Here is an 18,812-nt window from a genome sequence, read left to right on the forward strand (position 1 = left end):
CCAGAATCCCAATATTAACCTCTGCTGCCTTGTCAGGTGCTGATCTCTCTGATTACTTTAATTACGGATTCAATGAAGAAACATGGAAAGCTTATTGTGAGAAGCAGCGACGGCTTCAGCTTGGGCTGGATCCTGCTCCTCCCATCAGCACTGAAAATAAGATCACGGTAGGTGATTGATGTGTTATTCCTGCGCATGGCTACAATAAAACTGGGGCTGGGTTTTTGTAATCACAGAGGTGAGAGTATAACAACACAAGACAGCTTAACACTGAACTGTTCACTGTTTGTTTCAGCAATGAGAAATACAAAAATATATCTTTAAAGATTAGATTTCTGTGCTAAAAATCTTTCCTCTGTGGAACAAACAGCTCCAGCAGCCCGGTAGGTTTGAACCACCAGAGCAGCAGGACTGGAGTGAATTCCTACGTGACTTTGAAGCTACCCAGCCATAGGGGTGTCTGGCTGGGAGATGCTGTGGATAGGAGAGTAGAATTGATGGAACTATGATTTCAAGGTTGGTCTGAGCGAAACTGGGTATCCATGGCTGTTTTGCTATTGACTGTTGCAGTTGTGCAGATTGTTGCAGTTCTGCGTTTCATGTTTGGTGGCTGCCTGGGACACCAGCCTTTGCAGAAGTCCACCAGCTGGCCAGCAGTTGTTAATCTGAACTTGAACCAATGAGCTGAGCAAGTATTACTATTTTCAGTTTTGACTTGAGGACTACGTGAAGCAGAACGTGAGATTGTTAAACTTCTGGACTTCTAATGGGAAAAAGCGGACAACAGGTTGTCGCAGCCAACTAGTTTACAGAAACGTCTGCCTCTCTGACTGTAGAATAGGTTTCTTATTTGCAAGAGCCCTGTGATTGTTTCTCGGTGGAGATCTTCAGTGAGATTTCATCTCTGATACTCTGTTGGGTTGAAAGTAAAGTATTGACCTGTGTGTTCTTTCTTTCCTTCCTTAGGTCCAGCAAGGAAGAACAGGAAATGCTGAAAAAGAAGTGGAAAACAATATCATCAAAACAGAATTCAAAACAGACTTCCTGGCTCTCGTGGGAGGACGCATGAAAGCTGGGCCTCCTCCTAATAGGTAAGAGATGACGCAGACATAAAGCCTGGGTGCACTGTGTTCTTCACGAAGTTGCTCCTCCCACCTACAAGTATAGATCCCTGGGTTATCCCCAGTTTGGTGTTATATTGGGAGGGACACCTGTATTCCAGCTGAAGGGGCACATCTCTGGGATAGGAAAAAAAAGGCAAATCTGTCAGCTTTGAGGGCATTCCTTGCTAGCTGCTTGTGCTTAGTTGGCTTATTCTTACTCCCACGATGTTAATCTTTGCCTTTAAGTGGAAGTGAATTACGTGTTTGGCAGCTGATGAGAGGCGCTATTGGTTTCTGAACCTGTGCACTACACTGCTAGATGCGTGCTAGTTTGTCTCTTCCTATAATGAGAAGATCCACAAGGCTGGACAAAGCAAAATGATTGAGTCATTTTGATTGGCAGCCTCTGCAGGGAAAATCACTTTGACCTTGTGAGGTGGTGTTTTTTTGTTCTTTGTTTTTTTTTTTTTTGTTTTTAATCAAAAGCTTCAGAAAAATGCTATGTGAAACCAGGAAGGCAATGGCTTTGAGGTCTCTGTTTCTGTTGTTTTATTCACGTTATGTCTTTTGCAAACCTATCTTGCAGAAATCATTCTTGCATCCCAACTTTCCTTTTTCCAAATAAAGCTTTGCCTGAGAGACAACCAACTATATGCTTTGAGTATAAGCTTTAAAGCTTTTCATATTTTGTTTGCATATAAGCGCTTAGCTAGCATTTCTGTTGCTGTTCATAGTGTCATCAAATTGGCCAGTTTTTTTTCCAGTTGTTATGCATGTCTCCTAGACTTTCAAAAATCCACACCACTGTAAAGAAGCTGATGGTATTTGAACTATACAGCATTTTTGTCCATTTCAACTAGCAGAAAGTACTGACACAAGGTTAGTAGAGCCTTTGGTCTTGTAATGTCTTTGAGCCTAAAAAGATGCATCTGCTTTGTACCAGGAAGCTGGGTGGGACAATTGATGTGATCGGTGGCCAGGCAGGCACAATTAGGAGAGTAGAAGGAAGACGTCGTGATAAGCATGCCTCTGAGGAAAACCCAATTCAGGTAAATGTTTTGAGCTGTCTTGACAAATTTCTGATTTTTACTGCACTTTTGGTGAACCCTGAGCAAACGTCTATGTATTCCTGACCTCCCCTGTCACTGTTTCCATCTAGAAGGCAGTAGGTAGTATATCCCTGTTACCTGTAGTATACCCCTGTTGAGATGTATGTGTGTATTGCTTTCCTCGGGTTGATTTAACTTCTTTGTTAAAAGCTTTACCTTGCTAGGGGCTAGGGTTTGTCCTTTCAAGCACTGGCCTTCCCCCTCGGTAAGGGCCGAGTTCCCTTTCTCATCCTCAGGGTACATAGCTGGAAGGTTCTTCTGTGGATTATCCCCTTCCACTCTGCTGCCCCACCACTGTTGGTTTGGAATTTCTAGATCTGCAGTGGGGAACTACATGGGGCTTGCATTTCTTTTTACTTTGAAGTAACATTCAGAATAAGCATCATGAGACACAGCCCACACTTCAGATTTAGGGTGGGCCAGTGTTACTGGGTCTTAAAAGAAATAAAAGCCTGGGGCTTCAGACTGGATCTGGTTCTGATCTTGTATGTCCAGTGTGTGTCCATCATGTTCTGGTAGGCTTCTTTAGCAAGAACTTATCTCTTAACCACCTTTCTCCTACTAACCATCCCTAATTCTCTCTCTCTCTCTCTCTCTCTCTCTCTCTCTCTCTCTCTCTCTCTCTCTCTCTCTCAGAACCTTTCCCCTGTCTAGACACAATTCCTGTTCCTATTTTTACATGTGTTTTTGTGGTCTGATTAATTTTAGTGGTCAGTTCTCCAACTTTTACCAACAGTGGCCCAATAAAGAGTTTGTTAAGAGAAAGTTTGCTGGGAAATGGTTGTTGTTGCTCTCACCTACAAGTATTGATACCTGCATGTCCAAGTCATTCTGGTATCTCTGCATATTGATCATTCCTTCAACCGTAGCTCACGTGTGACCTACTTTTGTCAGAGATGTGAATCCATGTTTCCTCCAACCTGCATGGGCACAATCTTGAGCAGAATGTGGCCTCTTGTTGCCCTTGTGAAAGACAAACTGGATTTAAAACAGAACAAAAAGATGACCAATAGGGAGCACTACAATGTCACCGTGAAAGCTGGCTGCTCTGAAGTTGAAGCCTGTGCAGGAGTGAAGTCCATTTGAGGATTAATTCAGTCACTCAGCAGTGGAACAAAAGGTGTTTGTAACACTGAAATGTTCAACCATCTTGCAGTTATGCTATGCATACAGCTTGAATCTAGTCTTGTTGCTGTTCTGCTTAAGATACTTTTCGAAGCATATTTCTTGCTCTGATCAACCTTCCTTCCTCCCCAAAGGATGTTACCCCTGGGTCTAGCATAGCCTGATCTTGTTAGGTATCACGATGCCTGTTTTGGTGAAATGCTCCCATTATGCCAGCACAGTGAGGTCCTAGCTGCGGGAGCAAAGAGGTTGAAATGCTGTCTTCTCTTTCCTCTGCCTTCCAAGGTTCTAGGAGACCACGGAAGTAAGCCACAGCCCCCACAGCAGCCCCAGCAACCATCGCAGCCCCAGCAGCCCCCTCAGCAACAGCCATTTGCACCACCAGCAGGCCCACCGCCGCCCCCACTCGCTGGGCCACCTCCACCACACTTCCTCCACCCTCCTCCACCGGTTACTTCTGTTCCACCTCCACTGCATCCTCCAGGTACGTGTTCACACAGCAGTTTGTGGCAGTCTGAGACCGCAAGTTAGGACATCCCAGGCGTGGAGCAAATAAGGGTTTAATCAGTAAACACTGAGGCAGTCAGGTAACAGGTCCTTAGACTTGGCCATTGTTCAGCATCTCCATCTGCCTTTTCAACTGAACATTTAAATATTTAATATTTTTCAACCCTTGAATATTTAAAAAAAAAAAAAAAAAATGACAGCTGTTCCTTGAAAAAAACTCCAGGCTTTGTTTCTGTGAGGAGCCTTTGGGTGCTATGGATCCTTTAGTTTTATTGATAAAGAAATGGGTTCTTGTTTATCTGTGGAGGAGGCTAAGAAAGCAAGAATTGCTGCCCTGTGCCAGACCAGCAGGCTGTTTAGTACAGGATCCTGTCTGGCTCTGACTGATTCCAAATGCTTCAAGGAAGATGCTGGAACTGACAATTCTGCGACAGCATCTCTAACAAAGAATTTTCCTCCTAATCCAGGTCAATTCTTGGTTGGTTTATGCCTTGAAATACCAAAAAAAAAAAGTATGTTTTTGTTTCTGTGCATTTTATTGTACCTACTGCCGCTGCATGATGATGCTCCTAGAAGTGTCTTATAAGCGGACTTTATGGTGGTGCTTCATTAAACAGCAAAATATTAACAATGTAAATGAGGTCTTTAGCATGGGTTCTGGCCCGTTGCGTGTGGTCAGTCCCCAGCACTGGCACGTTTGCGTGGCCTTACCAATAACGGGATGGGTTTGTGTTAAGCTAAGAGCTTGAGGAGACACTGAAGGTAAGTCCTGTGCCCCTGCAGTTACAGTCTGAGTGCTAAAACCTGTAGAGATAGCTGAGGTAATATTTCTGTGCTTTTTTTTTTTTTTTCCTATTTTCTTGTCTTGAGCACCATGTTATAGAACAGTTTCACTGCCTCTTCTGTGCACGTTAATAACTCAGGTTTGCTTCTGGGTTAAATGGTGCATCAGGGGTGAAGCAGAGACCACATTCTGGGCTTTCTCTGGTCCTGTAGGCAGCAGCCAGTCTATTGAGAAGTCACCAGGAGCACATCACACAGCAACTTCTACATTCTGCACTGCCTCTGCATGCAGAAGATACGGAATAAGAAGTAACAGTTAAAGCTTTTAATCTGAGGCTTGGTAGTGCAGTAGGTGCTCGTGGACCTCAGTGGCTTCTCCTACTGCCTTTCATTAGAATGATTGTTGAAATCAGGAGGTGGATAAATTGCTCGCTTGTTCTTTTGGTTGTTCACTGGTGTGTCTGATTTCACTACGTAGTGATGATTGACATATAAGAAATGGGTTTTATTTTTTAAAACATGGCAAAAAGACAAGCACACAAAAAGAAGCAAAAAGACCTGCAGAGTGTTCTCTTCCCTGCTCCTGCATTTGTTCCGAAGGTCAAATCAATTGTTTGTGTGCTGACATTTAGAAAAAGGAATTCTCCAGTGTATGAAGGCAGCAGCATTTAAAACTATAACATGAAGGTAAACAGATTGTCGTTTGGGAAAATGACAGTTTGTAATCCAGTTACTGCTTAATTGCACCAATTTTTTGGCCAGTCTGTTTGGTCAAATGTGTGAAACTTGTTCAAAAGTGTGCTTTCAGCTTTAGCGTGAGGTACACAGATGACATGCTTTTCCTGTTGTACTCACTGTTTTTGCTTGCTTGTTTATTTCCACAGGTCTGCCACCACCCGGTCCTATTCCAGGTAGGTGTTAACTTGCTCTAATAACAGCCGTGATTCTGCATGCACAGATGGCCCTAGCTGAGCAGTTGGATTAAGTAACATGAAATAGGATGACACCAAGACCTGTTTTAGAGCACAATTAATCTAAGGCCAATAAATTCCAATGCAGTACTGAACTCCAGCTGCTTATCTTGTGTTCTGCACCTAAATAATAATCTGTAGGGTTTCTTAATCCTATCTTTTCTTTTTTGTTTTTTTTTTTTTTAAACTAAAGACCAATCCAGAAATTGAAATGGAGAACTTTGGGTGGCAAAGACCAACTAATTAGATTTGAAATAGTTCAGGTCTTGTTATGACGTCTTGCACAGCAAAAGTCTTCGATACATTGATGCTTTGTATAGGAATTTGGAGTGTGAGGCTGAGCTGAATGGAAGAATTGCCATTTCTGTCAGAAGCCTTTGCTCCCTGGTGTGCAGTAGAGCTGATGAATGCTAATAGAGAGATGTAACAACCGGTCTCGTACATAAATTGGGAACCCTGCTAATTCAAGGCTACCACAAAACTGAGATTCGTCTGATTGTAACTGTTGTTTTTCTACTAGAAGTTTTGCCTAGTACAGGGAAAAGAAATTTAGCAGCTTGCGTAGCAAACTATTTGTACCAGTAGTTCTGACCAGGTGCCGGACAGCTGGAAGTCCCAGGCTGGTGGCCACCACAGGCCACTGCTTCTGTGTTATACTGTACGCTTGATTCATTTACCTGCAAAAGGTCTGCACCCAAAGCATTTTTGGACGTAATATACTTGTCCTCACTGTGTGTCAGACGTTGGACTCGTTGCACAGCTTTTGTGTTTGTGTTTTTGTGTCCATGCTCTGCCCAGGGCTTCCCAAGTAGAGATCTGGAAAACCTGTAGCAGCTGGGCAGTTCCTCAGGCTGAGAAAATTTCTGTTAAAAATGTCACTCTTCATGGTCCTCTCAATGTACAATAGTATTTCTGAGCTGGTTCTCCTCATAGTACTTAAAGGAACCTGCTTATGGTTAATTTGGATTTAGAAAGCTTTATTGCAGTGAAACTGGATGCAAATCCTGGTCTTAATTCTAGACACTGCAGCGTCCAGTTGCTAGTCAAGTGCATTTAGATTGAAGTTGTTTGGGAGGAGAAAGGCAGAAGAAATGACTAGGCTGCTGCAAAGAACTGACAGTTCAGGTAACTGGGTTGGAAAGGGAGAAGAGAGGGAGTACCTGCTAATTATTATAATGATGGTGATCCACCACCATTAGAGCTAGCTATTATAACAGTAGCACTTTGAAGTACTTGTGCTTGGTGAGCAAGGGTGATTGAAATGCTCTAGGCATTGTATTTTATTGGAAGATCTTTCTTAAAAAAGAAAAAAACAAGCATCTAAGGGCAAGATGAGTCCTTCGGTGTGTTTGCAGCATAGATACCCACTAGATGAATTCGAGACTTCAGGCTACTTCTGCTGGCAGTGAGACCCTCTTCTAGGGAGGGGTTCTCCTCACCCATTTTAGAGGGTTACAGAAAGAGGTGACGAATTGTCCCAAAGTTTCATCAGGTGTGCTGGCTCTGTTGACTTGAAAACGAGCCTGGAGCTGCCAGCTTTAACTAAAGGACTGCAGTTAGTCAGATGACTCCTATCTTTTACATCGGTACAGTGTGCTCTTTTGTTGTTGTTGTTTAATGGTAAACAGAGAAATTTTTATGCAAAATCAGGCCTATGGGTGGGTTAGCCTACTTCTGTTGGCATTGGTAAAGGCCCATAAAAATCATGGTTGCTTACAGTTAAGGACAGAAGTTTAAGAAGTTCCCTTAGGAGCACTCAGCATGTCCTTCTCACTTTCAAATCAGTCTGAAGGATAGGAGTCTGGCTTCCGAGGCTTATGTCACTCCTACAAGTGACCTCTGTAGACTTGCGCTTAACTCTCCTTTCTGAAGAAACTGTCTAGTGAGTCTGGATTTAAAATCCTCATGTGTTTGAAATTGGGCCCATTTTTAAGTGTCAGACCTTTTAGCCAACAATCTCTGCCTTGTTGGTGCTGTCGTCTTATGATTTTTAAGTATGTATGTTCTTAGGAATTTGGCTTTCTTTAAAAACAAAAATGGGTGATTTCTGTGTCACTTTCACAACATTTCATTCATTTTAATCAGTTGAGCAATAAAATTTTGCTGTCGTTGCAACATGTCTGCATCCCCCAAAAACACATTTTTCTGTTTTCAACAGGGCTGTAGGGGTTAATTTTATGCTTTAATTAATCTTATGTTTATGATGAATAAGCCAAAATAGAAGGTAGGTTTTTGTCTGTTTTTCTTTTTGTAGCCCTACAGAACTAGCACAGCTGCAGAGCTTTAATTTTGGTAGGAGATATGACCCTGAAGGAAAAATACTACATTTCAAACAGGGCTTTGTTTGAAGTAAAAAAAAAAAAAAAAAAAAAAGTGCTTTAACTGCATTTAACTGTAAACAGCAATGTAGTTTTGTTCCCTGAAGTAAGGTTGTGATGACTTACGTTTCTGTGCTGTGTCTAGGGCTGTTCCCGCCTCCTCTGGCGCCACCACCAGCTCTCCTCATTCCGACGCTGGATGGGTAAGACCACACCTGGGGTGAGCCGTTGGTACAGCATCTCCGTAGTGAGGAGCGATGAGAGATAGATGTAAACTCCGTGCTGGTAATTCTTAGCCTAGTCTTGGGCTGGGGTAGGAGATGAGTCCATGGGGAACCTCCGTGCAAGGTGCTGATGGATTATGCTAGCTTGCCCTGATTTGTCATGTTAATGACACGGGAAGGAGTCAGTAAAATGTAGGGTAGCGCAGAGTAGTTGGTAACGTGGTATGTTTGCCCAGATGTTTTCTGTAAAAGAATCTCCAGGTACTTTGTCGGCCCTGGTTGTTCCCAGGAAGCATTCTGTGCCTGATTAACAGAAGGGAGGGGTGAAGCAGCGCAAGCAGTTGAGTGAAAACAGTTTCAGAAGCTGTGACAAAGCACTGTACCTGTATGTGTTGCTGAGAATTTACAGTGCAAAGTGAAACAGTTTCACTGAACCATGGGTTTCCCATGAGGATATTCCACAGGACTTCACAAAAAATGGGGTGAACTTGCAGCACAGGCATACCTGTGGGCAGTTCAGCCAAGGGGTTGCTGATGTGAGTAACTTGCATCGCTTTCTCTCTCTCCAAAGCCAGCCAGCCAGCTACAATAACAGGCAGCCTCCTCCATTTGGCTACAACTCTGCAGGTGAGCACCCAAGACAACGAAGAGTCACACTGCTTCTCTCTTTGTTCAGGCTTTACTTAGCCTCGTGGACATCATGCTTTTGTTGATTTGAGAACTGCTTGTGCCCCAAACTATCCCAGTCCCTAGAAAGTCACAGAGAGCCTGACTATACCATGAAGTGTTTAGAAAGCTGAGTGTTAGCCTTATTGCAGCAAACATGAATGCAATTTTTTAGTTCAATGCGAAGCGTAAGCTCACTGCTTTCAGTGCAGGTACCCAGCAACAGAGCAGCTTCCCCATGTGCCTCAGCACCGTTTTCTTGTACTTGTTTGCACACATACTTGCTCACGCTTACTCATGTTCTCTACCTTTTCCCCCAGCCCTCAGGGACAAGCAGAGCCATCAGCTTTACATCTCCTCCCTGAGCTGTTGAATGCCCTCCTCCTCCACTTTATCTCCTTCCTTGCCTACAGGCACACGCAGGCACCCTGCCTACACACACTCGCAAGCATCTGTCTCCTTTTGTTTTGTAATGGCAGAGGCAGTGCCAGGCTTTGAGCACATTTCCTTCCCTGTCGCAGCCCTGCCAGCAATGCCCGTGTCCTCTCCCGTTTTCACCGCCCTGTCTCCTCCGTGGGAGGTTTGAAGAGTGGGCAGTGCGAGGGCTTCCTCAGAAACAGCAGCCTCAGGTGCTGTCACGGGCTCAGCTTTTTGTCAGCCAGTGCTGCTTTGGGCTGTGACCTCCCTGGTCCAGCTGAGCAGGCCAGTGTGTGGATGGGGACATGCTGGTGGCTCTGGGCTCGTCAGGTGGCATCCTTCATCCACAGCTGCTGTCCCCAGCCTTGGCCCTAGATAGCTGCTGAGAAGCAGGACCTTGGAAGGGTGGCCAGGAGCCTTGGGCCAACTGACCTCAGCTGCTTGCCTGCAGGAGAGGGATGCCCAGCGCTGCAGGCACCATTGTCCTCCAAGCCAGGATGTCTGGGAGGGGCGGCCTGGAGTTTTTCTTGGTGGAGACCCCATAGCATGCCCTATACAGCAGGGCCTCCAGAGAGCAAGAGATGGGGACGCATAGGCGCTGAGTTAATGTGCTGTGAAAGGGACGGGAGATTTTGCAGCAACATCTCGAAATACCTGGTCTTGCTTCCTCAGGCTTTCGCATGTTCTTAGCAAACTGGTGAAGGTAAAAAAGGAGATGTGTGCTGGAGGGAGCTGGGCCGTGGCTGTCTCCCAGAATGGGGCATCGCTTGGATTCAGCTGTACATCCAGGGGGCCTCTGCCGAGAGGGAGGCATGGGGAGGACGCTGTTAATGCTTCAGGCAAACAAGGGTTCTGCTCTCCTGCTGCAGATTCAGGTTTCATCAGCTACCCGCCCATCTCCACGTCCCACACGCCCTGGGTGACGACGGTGGACAAAGGCACAAGCAGCTCCAGCAGCAGCCACTGGGAGTACTCAGGCTCGAGGCGCGAGAGAGAGAGGGAACGCGAGCGGGAGAGGGAACGGGAGAGAGACAGAGACCGCACGCCGACCACTAGTGAATACAACAAGTGAGTGCTGGGTTTCAGCAGCCCCCTGCTCACAGCGACCCCGTGGGGAGCTCTGGCCCTGCACTGCAGCACAAGGTGGTGTTTGGTCAAGGAATGGGATTATATGTTCAATTTTCTGAGTTGTCTGGCAAAGAGATGCTTCGGATCAATAACTCGAGGCCAGAACTAGGAGCCAGTGTCACTGTCTGATCTCTTGTGTCTTTTTTTGGTGTTGTTTAACCCAGCAGAACCAGTTATGCTTGCTCTCCCACCTGTAATGTGAGTCCAGTGAATGAAATAGCCCCTCTCTGTTTACTCGGTATTTCTCAGCTCGGTGTGAAACATTGGCCATAGACGCTGCTGCTTCTTGTCTCCTAAATATAACTGTCAGATCAAAGGGAAAAGCAGCCATGCTTTGCTCAGCTCTCCTGTGGAGGCTTTCAGGGCAAGGAGTGCCATTCACCAGGAGTCAGCCACGAAATGTAAATCCTTCAGGAGACCAGGCGCTTCTGAGCAGAGTGCAGGAGACCGCCGCCTTGCTGGGAGCTGACGGGATCCCAGGCGACAGCAGCGCTGCGAGCACTTAGGAGGGGAGGCTTTTAGCCTCCCAGTGTTGATCTAGAGAGCTAATGTGAAGGCTGGACTGCGACGACACTTCCTAAACCCATCACTTTGTGTGCTCTGCCCCAGGCTGCTCATGGTAGTTCTGTCACAAGCAGCGTCAGTGTTTTGCAGGCTTCGGGCTCAGAAATGCCAATAGTCATTCAAAACACGATCAGAATGCGCATTCCCGGCAAAAGGGCGCTGCCTGCTCAGGGAACTCCCAGGCCTCTGGGGTGAGCAAACAGGGCAACGTTTTCCTAACTTTTTCCTTTCTTTTAAGCTCGTGGGCACTGTGGGAGGGAGCGGGGAGGAACAGAGCTGAAGACAAACTTACTGCAGTTTGAGGAGCTCAGACTCCTACACTTCCTGAGTGGGTTCATGCTGCAGCCAAGCCCTGCGATCAGCACTCCTGAGCACATTGTTAGCATTTCTGGGTGCTTTCGAGCATGCTGGCCTCCGAGATCACGCTTGCCAAGCAGGGCAAGTAGCTGTGCTCAGTAGAGTCATTTGGATTCTCAGATGATTATAATGGACATTTATTTGTCTGGCTTGTTTCCACGAGTCTTAGAATGATGCTTCAGACTTCCTTTCCCTCGGAGTCTGAATATTATTTCCCACAGTGGGACCTGTTAACCCTTCAAATTTCAGCTTTCAAAATTTGAATAGGGAAAAGGGACAGTGAATGTAGGGGGAAAGGGAGCGTGGGATGTATCTGAATTTGGGGTGCATCATGCCCACCAGTGATTGAATGAGGTGCCTTGAGCAGAAAGGTGTAGGCAGAAGGACCGTGTCGGTGACATTCACAATTGCAGTATGTGCAATTTGAGCTTTTAAACTCATGGGGGGAAAAAAAAAGTCTCCTAACATGTAATTCCTTTGTGTGAGTTAGACTATCTGGAACAATAGTGTTGTGAGGTAAAATCCAGCACCAGGGGAGGCAGAATGGTAAGAGGAACGTGTTTCTGTTGGTTTTGAACAAGGTAGCTGGCTGCCTTGGACATACTCCAGCAGGATTGCTAGGGCAAAATCCCCGAGATGTTGGCTGCATGCCTGCTGTTGAGGTACTCCCTTGGCAAATCCAGAGAGCACACTTTGTAAACTGTCAGCCTTCGAAGGCTAGAAGAAATCCACGACGTGTGGGTGTTTGGGTGTAGGGGCTGTGTAACAGGCAATCAGAGAACGTTACTTTACTGGGGCTGGAAATCGGGGCCGGGTTTAGCTTGGGATCAATAAGCAGCAGAGGGTTATCACTGCAGGTTTTTTCGGGAGCGTCACAAATACCTCTGCCTCTTGACAGAGTAAGAAGTGACAGATATTGTTGGTGAGGGTGGGGTTCTGCTCGTGCCCCTGCCTCACTTCTCCTTTTTCTCCTTAAGTGATGATGAACGATACCGCTACTACAGCCGAGAGCGCAGCTATGACTTCGAGCGCGACTACCGCCGGAGTCGAGATCGCAGCCGGGAGCGGGAGGATCGGCACCGGGAGCGCAGGCACAGGGACAAAGAGGAAAGCAGCAAGCATAAGTCTTCAAGGCGGTAAGAGCCACCAAGGGAGAACCGGCCTGTTAATGGGAGCACACATTAGCAGCAGACAAGAAGCTTGATGTTCTTGGAGTGAACTGGGGCCCTGGGTCGTCCTGGCTTCCTGTGACCTGCTAAAGCCCCGAGACGTAGTGCCCAGGCAGAGGAACTGCTCTCGGGCATGTACCTGAGCAGAAAGCAGAGCTGCCCATCGTAGGGAGAGGATTTCTTGGTGTTTTCAGTAAGGCAGCTGGCAGGATGTCAAATCACTGCCAACAAAAATGCAGCAGTGTGTCACAAAGGAGAAGTTAGTCTGCGCTAGACATCACATCACAACTGCTTCATTCTTCCTGGTGTTAAGAACGTGTATACAAAGTGAAGTGCAAAACCCCAGCGGAAGCATCAGTTTTTGGTATTATGTGTTCTTTTGCTGAAGAGAAGAGGTCTGGGCTCCAGTCTGAGGTGATGCTCAGTTGCTATGTCAGTTTATGTCCTGGTAGTGACTTGAGCAGACTTGCTCAATTTTTTTGGTGCTTCAACTTTCTTCTTCTAGAAGAAATTTATGTCAGCTCTGTAAGTAATTACCTTTTTTTGAAATTAGTATCAGAAAAACTCCTACACAGTGACTGGAGGCAAAAGGCTGTTCTCATCCTTAAGGAGATGCATAGGTTTTCAAGAAGAGACAGATTGCTAAAAAGTTGGAAACGGTGATGGAAAGAAAGGCCAGGAGTATAATTAAAATTAAAGAGAAAACAAATGGAAGCTGAGCTGATACCAGCCAAACAGGGCAATAGCTTTAAGGGTTGTTTCTCAGCTTCCTGTACTCAGAATTAAAATCTAGTGTTATCTGACTGCATAAGCAGAATGGAATTCACCAAAGTGGTGTCAGAATCTGAGAGTTTGATTTGCAGAACTGGGCTGCTGCACTAAATTGGAAATGAGGTAACTTTTCCTTTGCGTCTTAAACCACATGCAGATGCTTTCTGTCTTGTTCAAAGTGGTAGGATGAGAAGTGTTTGCCAAAGCAAATGGAGGAATACTTTTTGCTTAAGCCCACTCCCAGTGCATGTCAGAGTCCCTGTTTGAGACACTTCAAGGTGATTTGAGCCTGTTTAAGACGTTTGCAGGTGGATGGAAGGGTTTCAGTGTAGTTCCCAGCTTACTGCAGATTGAAGAGTCTGAAGGAAACCACTGATGCTTGTTTAAATATTAAAGGACAGTCACATTGTTCAAGCATAAACCACTGCCACATTGCTCTCCACGAGGTGGCTGAAGATGAGTTAGAGAAGAGGCAACAGCCTCTTGTTTTTTTAATGACTGTGAAACCACTTATTGAACAAGTCAGAAAATTACTTGCAGCCAGAAGCTTTTCAGCCAGAGCTTCAGTGGTTCAGCCAGTTAGGTGTCTGCTACTAACCTGGTATCCCAGCTGCAGGAAGGATGTGTCTCTGCACTTGAGACTGTCCCCACATGGAGCTATGTCCATACTGTATGACAGTATGTCTTCTTGGGACAAATTTAATCTGCTTTTTCTTGTACTCTGTCCTCTGTTTTAATTCTGCAACCTTCACACCAACTCTAGAGAGCTCACTTGGTTTTAAACCTGTGAGCAGAAATAGTTGCATGCTTGCAAAACAGCAGCAATCTCCTCCCTTGAGGGACCAAGAACCAGAGCGGGCAAAGCCGGAGCTCCCACCTGTCCAGTTCCAGGGGTGGGAGGCAGACACTGGTCTGTGCACGTGTGGGTTGTGTCGGGTGTGCTGTGCCTACGGTGCACCTGGCCGTGGTCACTGGGACAAGGCTCACAGGCACGTACGGCCGAGTCAGAGTAACTTCTGGCTGGGATTTCTCCCAGAAATCCTGTATAAATGTCCGCAGTTATCCAGCAAACTGTGCTGGTTGAGGAGTTTTAAAGTGTCACGGTAGTGAAGTGCAAGGTCATTTATGAGGAAGCAGAAGTGGAAGCAGGATCTGCCCTCCCATTAGGATATCCACATTTTTCCAGCCGCACTGATCCACTTCTTGCTTCTGGTCCAGGGATTTCCCCCGGACGCTCAGAAGAGTGAAAGCTTCCAAACACCTCTCAGGTCTAGGACTCTTCCTTCTCGGAGCAGCGTCAGTGCTTTATAGTGAAGCCTGTGATGTGGCCAGGTTATTAGAGCTCCCTTGGGATTGGGAAGGGCACAGAGATGTTTATGTTAAATAAATAAATAAAACACTACCCAGAAATGATACTGACAGCAGTCTGTCCAGTGTGCTGCCTGCCTGCATCATGTGCTGATGCAGCATGTGGTGTAAAGCAGCCACCTCAAGCAGTTTGCATTACCTGCCCTCGGTTCAGCTGCACGCAGTATCAGATCGACCCAAAGAAACCAGAAAGCCTTTCCCTGGCACCATGGTGCCCTCAGCATTTCTGATGCTGATGTTTATTCTAGATCAAAGCCCTCTGTCCCTGCCCGTGCTGTGGAGTCGGTGTGCTTGGGCCTGTTCTGTGGCGGAGCAGTGCTGAGGCAGACTCTGATGGCTCTTTCCTCTCCCCTTTCCTCCCCACCACAGCAAGCAACATGAGAGCGAGGAGGGGGAGAGTCACCGGCGTCACAAGCACAAAAAGAACAAGCGTAGCAAGGAGGAGAAGGAGGCCAGCGAAGACGGTGCCCAGGAGGGAGAGGAGCAGGATGCCAAGGAGTAACAGCCCTCAGGAGGGATTTGCTCCTTTTGAACCAGCGTGGCATTGGTGATTTTTTGTTCTGTTTTTTTTTGGTTCCTTTCTTTATTTCCCAAGGGAAGGGAAACTGACTCTGGGTGAGCAGTGAAGCATGTCACAGTGGTTTGAGAGTTGAAGCTGCATGTGCAGTTAAACTTAAACTTACATTGTTTTTTTATTTTTTTTTGTGTTTTTTTGATACAAGACAAAATACAGCAGTACTAGTATATAAAGCACTGAGCTACTCTACTCATAAACATCCTTAGGGAGAACTTTGTTGTATCAGATCCTATGGTTTCTGATGGAAGATGGCTTCAGCTGAAACTAACGCATTTAGGTAATAGGTTGTTGTTGGTTTTTTTGTTTTGTTTTGTTTTTGTTTCTTTTGTGACCATCATTCCTTTTTCCTTTAAAAATAGGACAGTAACTGCAACTTGAAATTTATTGTCCAAAGAAAAGTGTGAGTTAGATCCTGAGAGCCAGCTTAGAGTCTGGTTCCTAGTAGTGAAAAGTCTCATCCCCAAATACATTTCTTTAGAGTTAAAAAAATATCTTCTCATTTCTCCATGGCCAGATGGGCAGCATGTGAGAAAACTGCTTTTACTGGTGGGTCACGAGATCTTGCTTTGGTCTGATGGCTTTGAGAAGCTGTTAGGTGTGTTTACACCGGCTATGTAAAGACTTTGAACCTAGGGGTTTTTTTTGTTTTTGTTTTAATCCGTTACAAATGTAGTTCTACCATGTGTTACACCCATAAGTGGAAAATCAATGGAGGACCCATAGTAAGAGCACGAGTTTCTCTTTAATTAGTTTTGACTAACTTTTTTGTTTGTTTGTTTTTTCCCGACTAAGGGTTGAGCTGAATAATCTAGCACACTAGAGAACGTGAAGTTCCATCTAGCATTTTGCCCTGATGGGGTTGGCTTATTTCTATTTGGATGTCACCAACACTCCCGTGCAATGCATTCCTTCCCCCATAGATCTCAAAATAAATTCAGTCAAATTCCAGAGTTTGCTTGGACTTAGTATTGGTTGAGCAGGGTGGAAACAGGTATTTCTGGGTGGGAAGAACAAAATAATTTTGAGGGGTTTTGGTATGTCTAGTACTTACACAGAATGCTGCAGACTACAGAATACTGTTTTTGTGAGTCCACAAGTGTCCCATTTTAAGTATCTTCCACTATTTTGACTTGATATTTCAAACTGTCTTAAATCCTTGCCCTAAAATAACGTGGTTCTGAAACTTTACATATTTTTTTGTATTGTAATCTTGCAAGTCTAAGTATCACATGAAGCTTAAAATTGTAGAGACTTGAGCTGGTACAGCACTATGATAACAGTTTATATGCTATGACGGTGCATTTGGTGAGTCATTAACTGCAAAACCTATGGGGAGAAGAATAAAGTGTGGGTTTTTTTTTTTGTTTGTTTTTAATGTAGTTTTTTTTTTAACATGCTTTGAGGTCCTGGGAAATGCACGTGCAGTGGGGAGGTGTGTGCAGTGAACCAGAATTAAAGGGCAGGGCCCGCAAACAGGCTTCAAAGCATTCAGCCCTCCGCAGCCAGGTCAGCATTCTGGTAGAGCACTGTGAGTTAGGAATGCAGTGTCTCCCGTCGGCACTGCAGGAGGTTTGCTGAGAGGTGGGCGAGCTGCAGGAACCCCCAGCTCGTGGCCTCGAGCAGGCGGCGTGAGGGGACACATCCTGTCGTGCCCCTCCTCTGGCCAGGGACGGGGGCTATGTTATGGCCATCCCATAGATCTCAGGAGCTTGGGATGACTTGGCATGGGGTGTGCGGAGGAGAAATCAAAACAAAAGTGGTGAGAAGGATTCAGAATGCTTGGTGCATGCAGTCTGGAAACACACTGGTGTCTCGCATCACTTGTGTATCAGCACTGGCTCAGGCCACAGTTCCACTTGTGTTTTGGGCTGGTTGAGGCAGTTTCTGCCTCGCCCCCCATTCCGTGCCAGCACAATGTGGTGATACAGAAGCAGGATTTGGCTGAAAGAATAATCGTGCCGGGAACACAAGGCTGTGGTTCAGCAGGGTCCTTTCCTTGGTTCGATTTGCAGCTGCATGAACACTTGTGCTGGCCCAGTGCAGAGGAGTGATGGGAATAAGTGACAGGGAGCACGAGCCAGCCTTGCTGCTGACACCCCAACACTGTGCTGCCAAGCGTGCCCCCACCCTTTTGCACTGCTGGGGCCTGTCAGGAGGGAGAGGGGCCAGGAATCCTTCCCTTGCCTCCATGTATTCTGTAATTATGACATTTGATTTTTTTTTCCGGAACACGATCTCTGAGATCACTAGGGCAGCTAGCACCAAAGGAAGTGCCAGGCAGTGACCCCCTGACCAGTCTGAGCTGTTCTTTTGCCTGTCTTGAATCAGGGGAAAATGCTTGTCAATAGAATTCGATGCTAAGGTAAGTGTAGGGTTTGGCCCCCCCCAGCCAGCGTTAGCTCTTCTGGTCTTGCGTGTTGAGGTTTGTGTGGTGCCTCTCCAGGGGTGGATAGAGCCACTCTGCATCCAGTCCCCTTCTCTCTTGGTGTGTGTGTGGAGGTGACAGAAGCTACTCATCCCCTAAATAGGCATAATTAATAAGGTCACCACATTCAGCCTGCAGCCCTCTGCACAAGAGAGGGGACAGAGAATCTTGATTGAAGAGTCACTGCTGCAAGTTCCTCCTGTACGTTCGGGAATGGTTTTCCAGAACTGGACACGAGCCTTTCACTGATGGTAGCAGGGCTGTAAATTTAAGGGAAATAGCCTTATTCTGATGAAATAAACAGGGGTGAAATGATTGCCTTTGGGGTATTAGAGATGCATAAAGGTGGAGCTCTGGAAATAATCTTCAGTTAGATCAGGTAACTACTGGAGGCTTCATAATGATGTTTCCCAGGGATACTGAAAAGTGACTCCAATAATTTTCACAAATGAGGCCAGTTCTTGGGCTGGTGACATCAGACTTTGGGAGGGACCAAATGTTGAAATGAAAAACAGGCATATGCCATACTGTGTGCAGAGTGTCCCATGTGCCAAACATCGCTGAGAAGGTAAACTTTGGTCAGAGAGGGGCACTTGCACGAGTCTTGTCACCCAAGTGTCAGCCAGCTTAATGTGGAGAGAAGATGTAAGGCAGCTCGGGGAATGCCGGTGAGGTGTTCAGCTCCTGGCAGTACACAGTGGGCACAACAGAGAGAGGTCAACCTAATTACTGTTGTGCAGCTCCTCCTTATGGCAATGGCATCTTTCCGCCATTCTGATCAGGGATGTTTTGCACTGCAGCAGTGGAAATGATGACAAAGCTAGCCCCTGCCCCTGGCCCAGGCACACAGCCCCTCCAGGAGCAGCAGCCCCTTAGCTGCAAGCTGGATCAGGGAGTTAAGCTTCATTAAATAAAGCTTTATTTATTCCCTGGGTTAGCTTTTCAGTCCCAGGCAATTCTGAGCCCTGCAGGCAGCAGTGACACAGCTGAGGAAAATGGGTATGGGGGAGTTGGTTTTGTTCTTTTTTGTCGTTTTGTTTTTCTCCAGTCACAGCATATTTCTGGATAGTCGAGCTCCTGTCCTGGGAGAAGCAGAAGACAATTGCACTGCTTCCTGCCTGGCAAGGTCAGTTTCTCGAGGCCTCTCGCTGAGGTGACCTATTCTGGGACATTAGCTGATAAGAAAAAAGGTTAAAAAAAAAAAAACCACAACACACACACATAATCCAC

General features: G+C 46.1%; 1 protein-coding gene across 2 annotated transcripts in view; it reads left to right on the plus strand.

Annotated features, from left to right (window-relative positions):
* Window positions 1-16,521, plus strand: part of LOC308177120 (uncharacterized protein) — a 27,499-nt gene extending 10,978 nt beyond the window's left edge. For both annotated transcript variants that reach the window (XM_080553871.1, XM_080553870.1), the window contains exons 7-16: window positions 37-167; window positions 967-1,091; window positions 2,047-2,152; window positions 3,623-3,821; window positions 5,512-5,538; window positions 8,062-8,119; window positions 8,712-8,767; window positions 10,093-10,291; window positions 12,250-12,408; window positions 14,950-16,521. In XM_080553871.1, the coding sequence (XP_080409997.1) occupies window positions 37-167; window positions 967-1,091; window positions 2,047-2,152; window positions 3,623-3,821; window positions 5,512-5,538; window positions 8,062-8,119; window positions 8,712-8,767; window positions 10,093-10,291; window positions 12,250-12,408; window positions 14,950-15,082 (1,193 nt within the window). In that variant the 3' untranslated portion in view covers window positions 15,083-16,521. The remainder of the gene's footprint in view (window positions 1-36; window positions 168-966; window positions 1,092-2,046; window positions 2,153-3,622; window positions 3,822-5,511; window positions 5,539-8,061; window positions 8,120-8,711; window positions 8,768-10,092; window positions 10,292-12,249; window positions 12,409-14,949) is intronic.
* Window positions 16,522-18,812: the final 2,291 nt, after the last annotated feature.

Source organism: Anser brachyrhynchus, assembly GCF_964034855.1.
Source record: "Anser brachyrhynchus genome assembly, chromosome: 13".
Classification (NCBI taxonomy): domain Eukaryota; kingdom Metazoa; phylum Chordata; class Aves; order Anseriformes; family Anatidae; genus Anser; species Anser brachyrhynchus.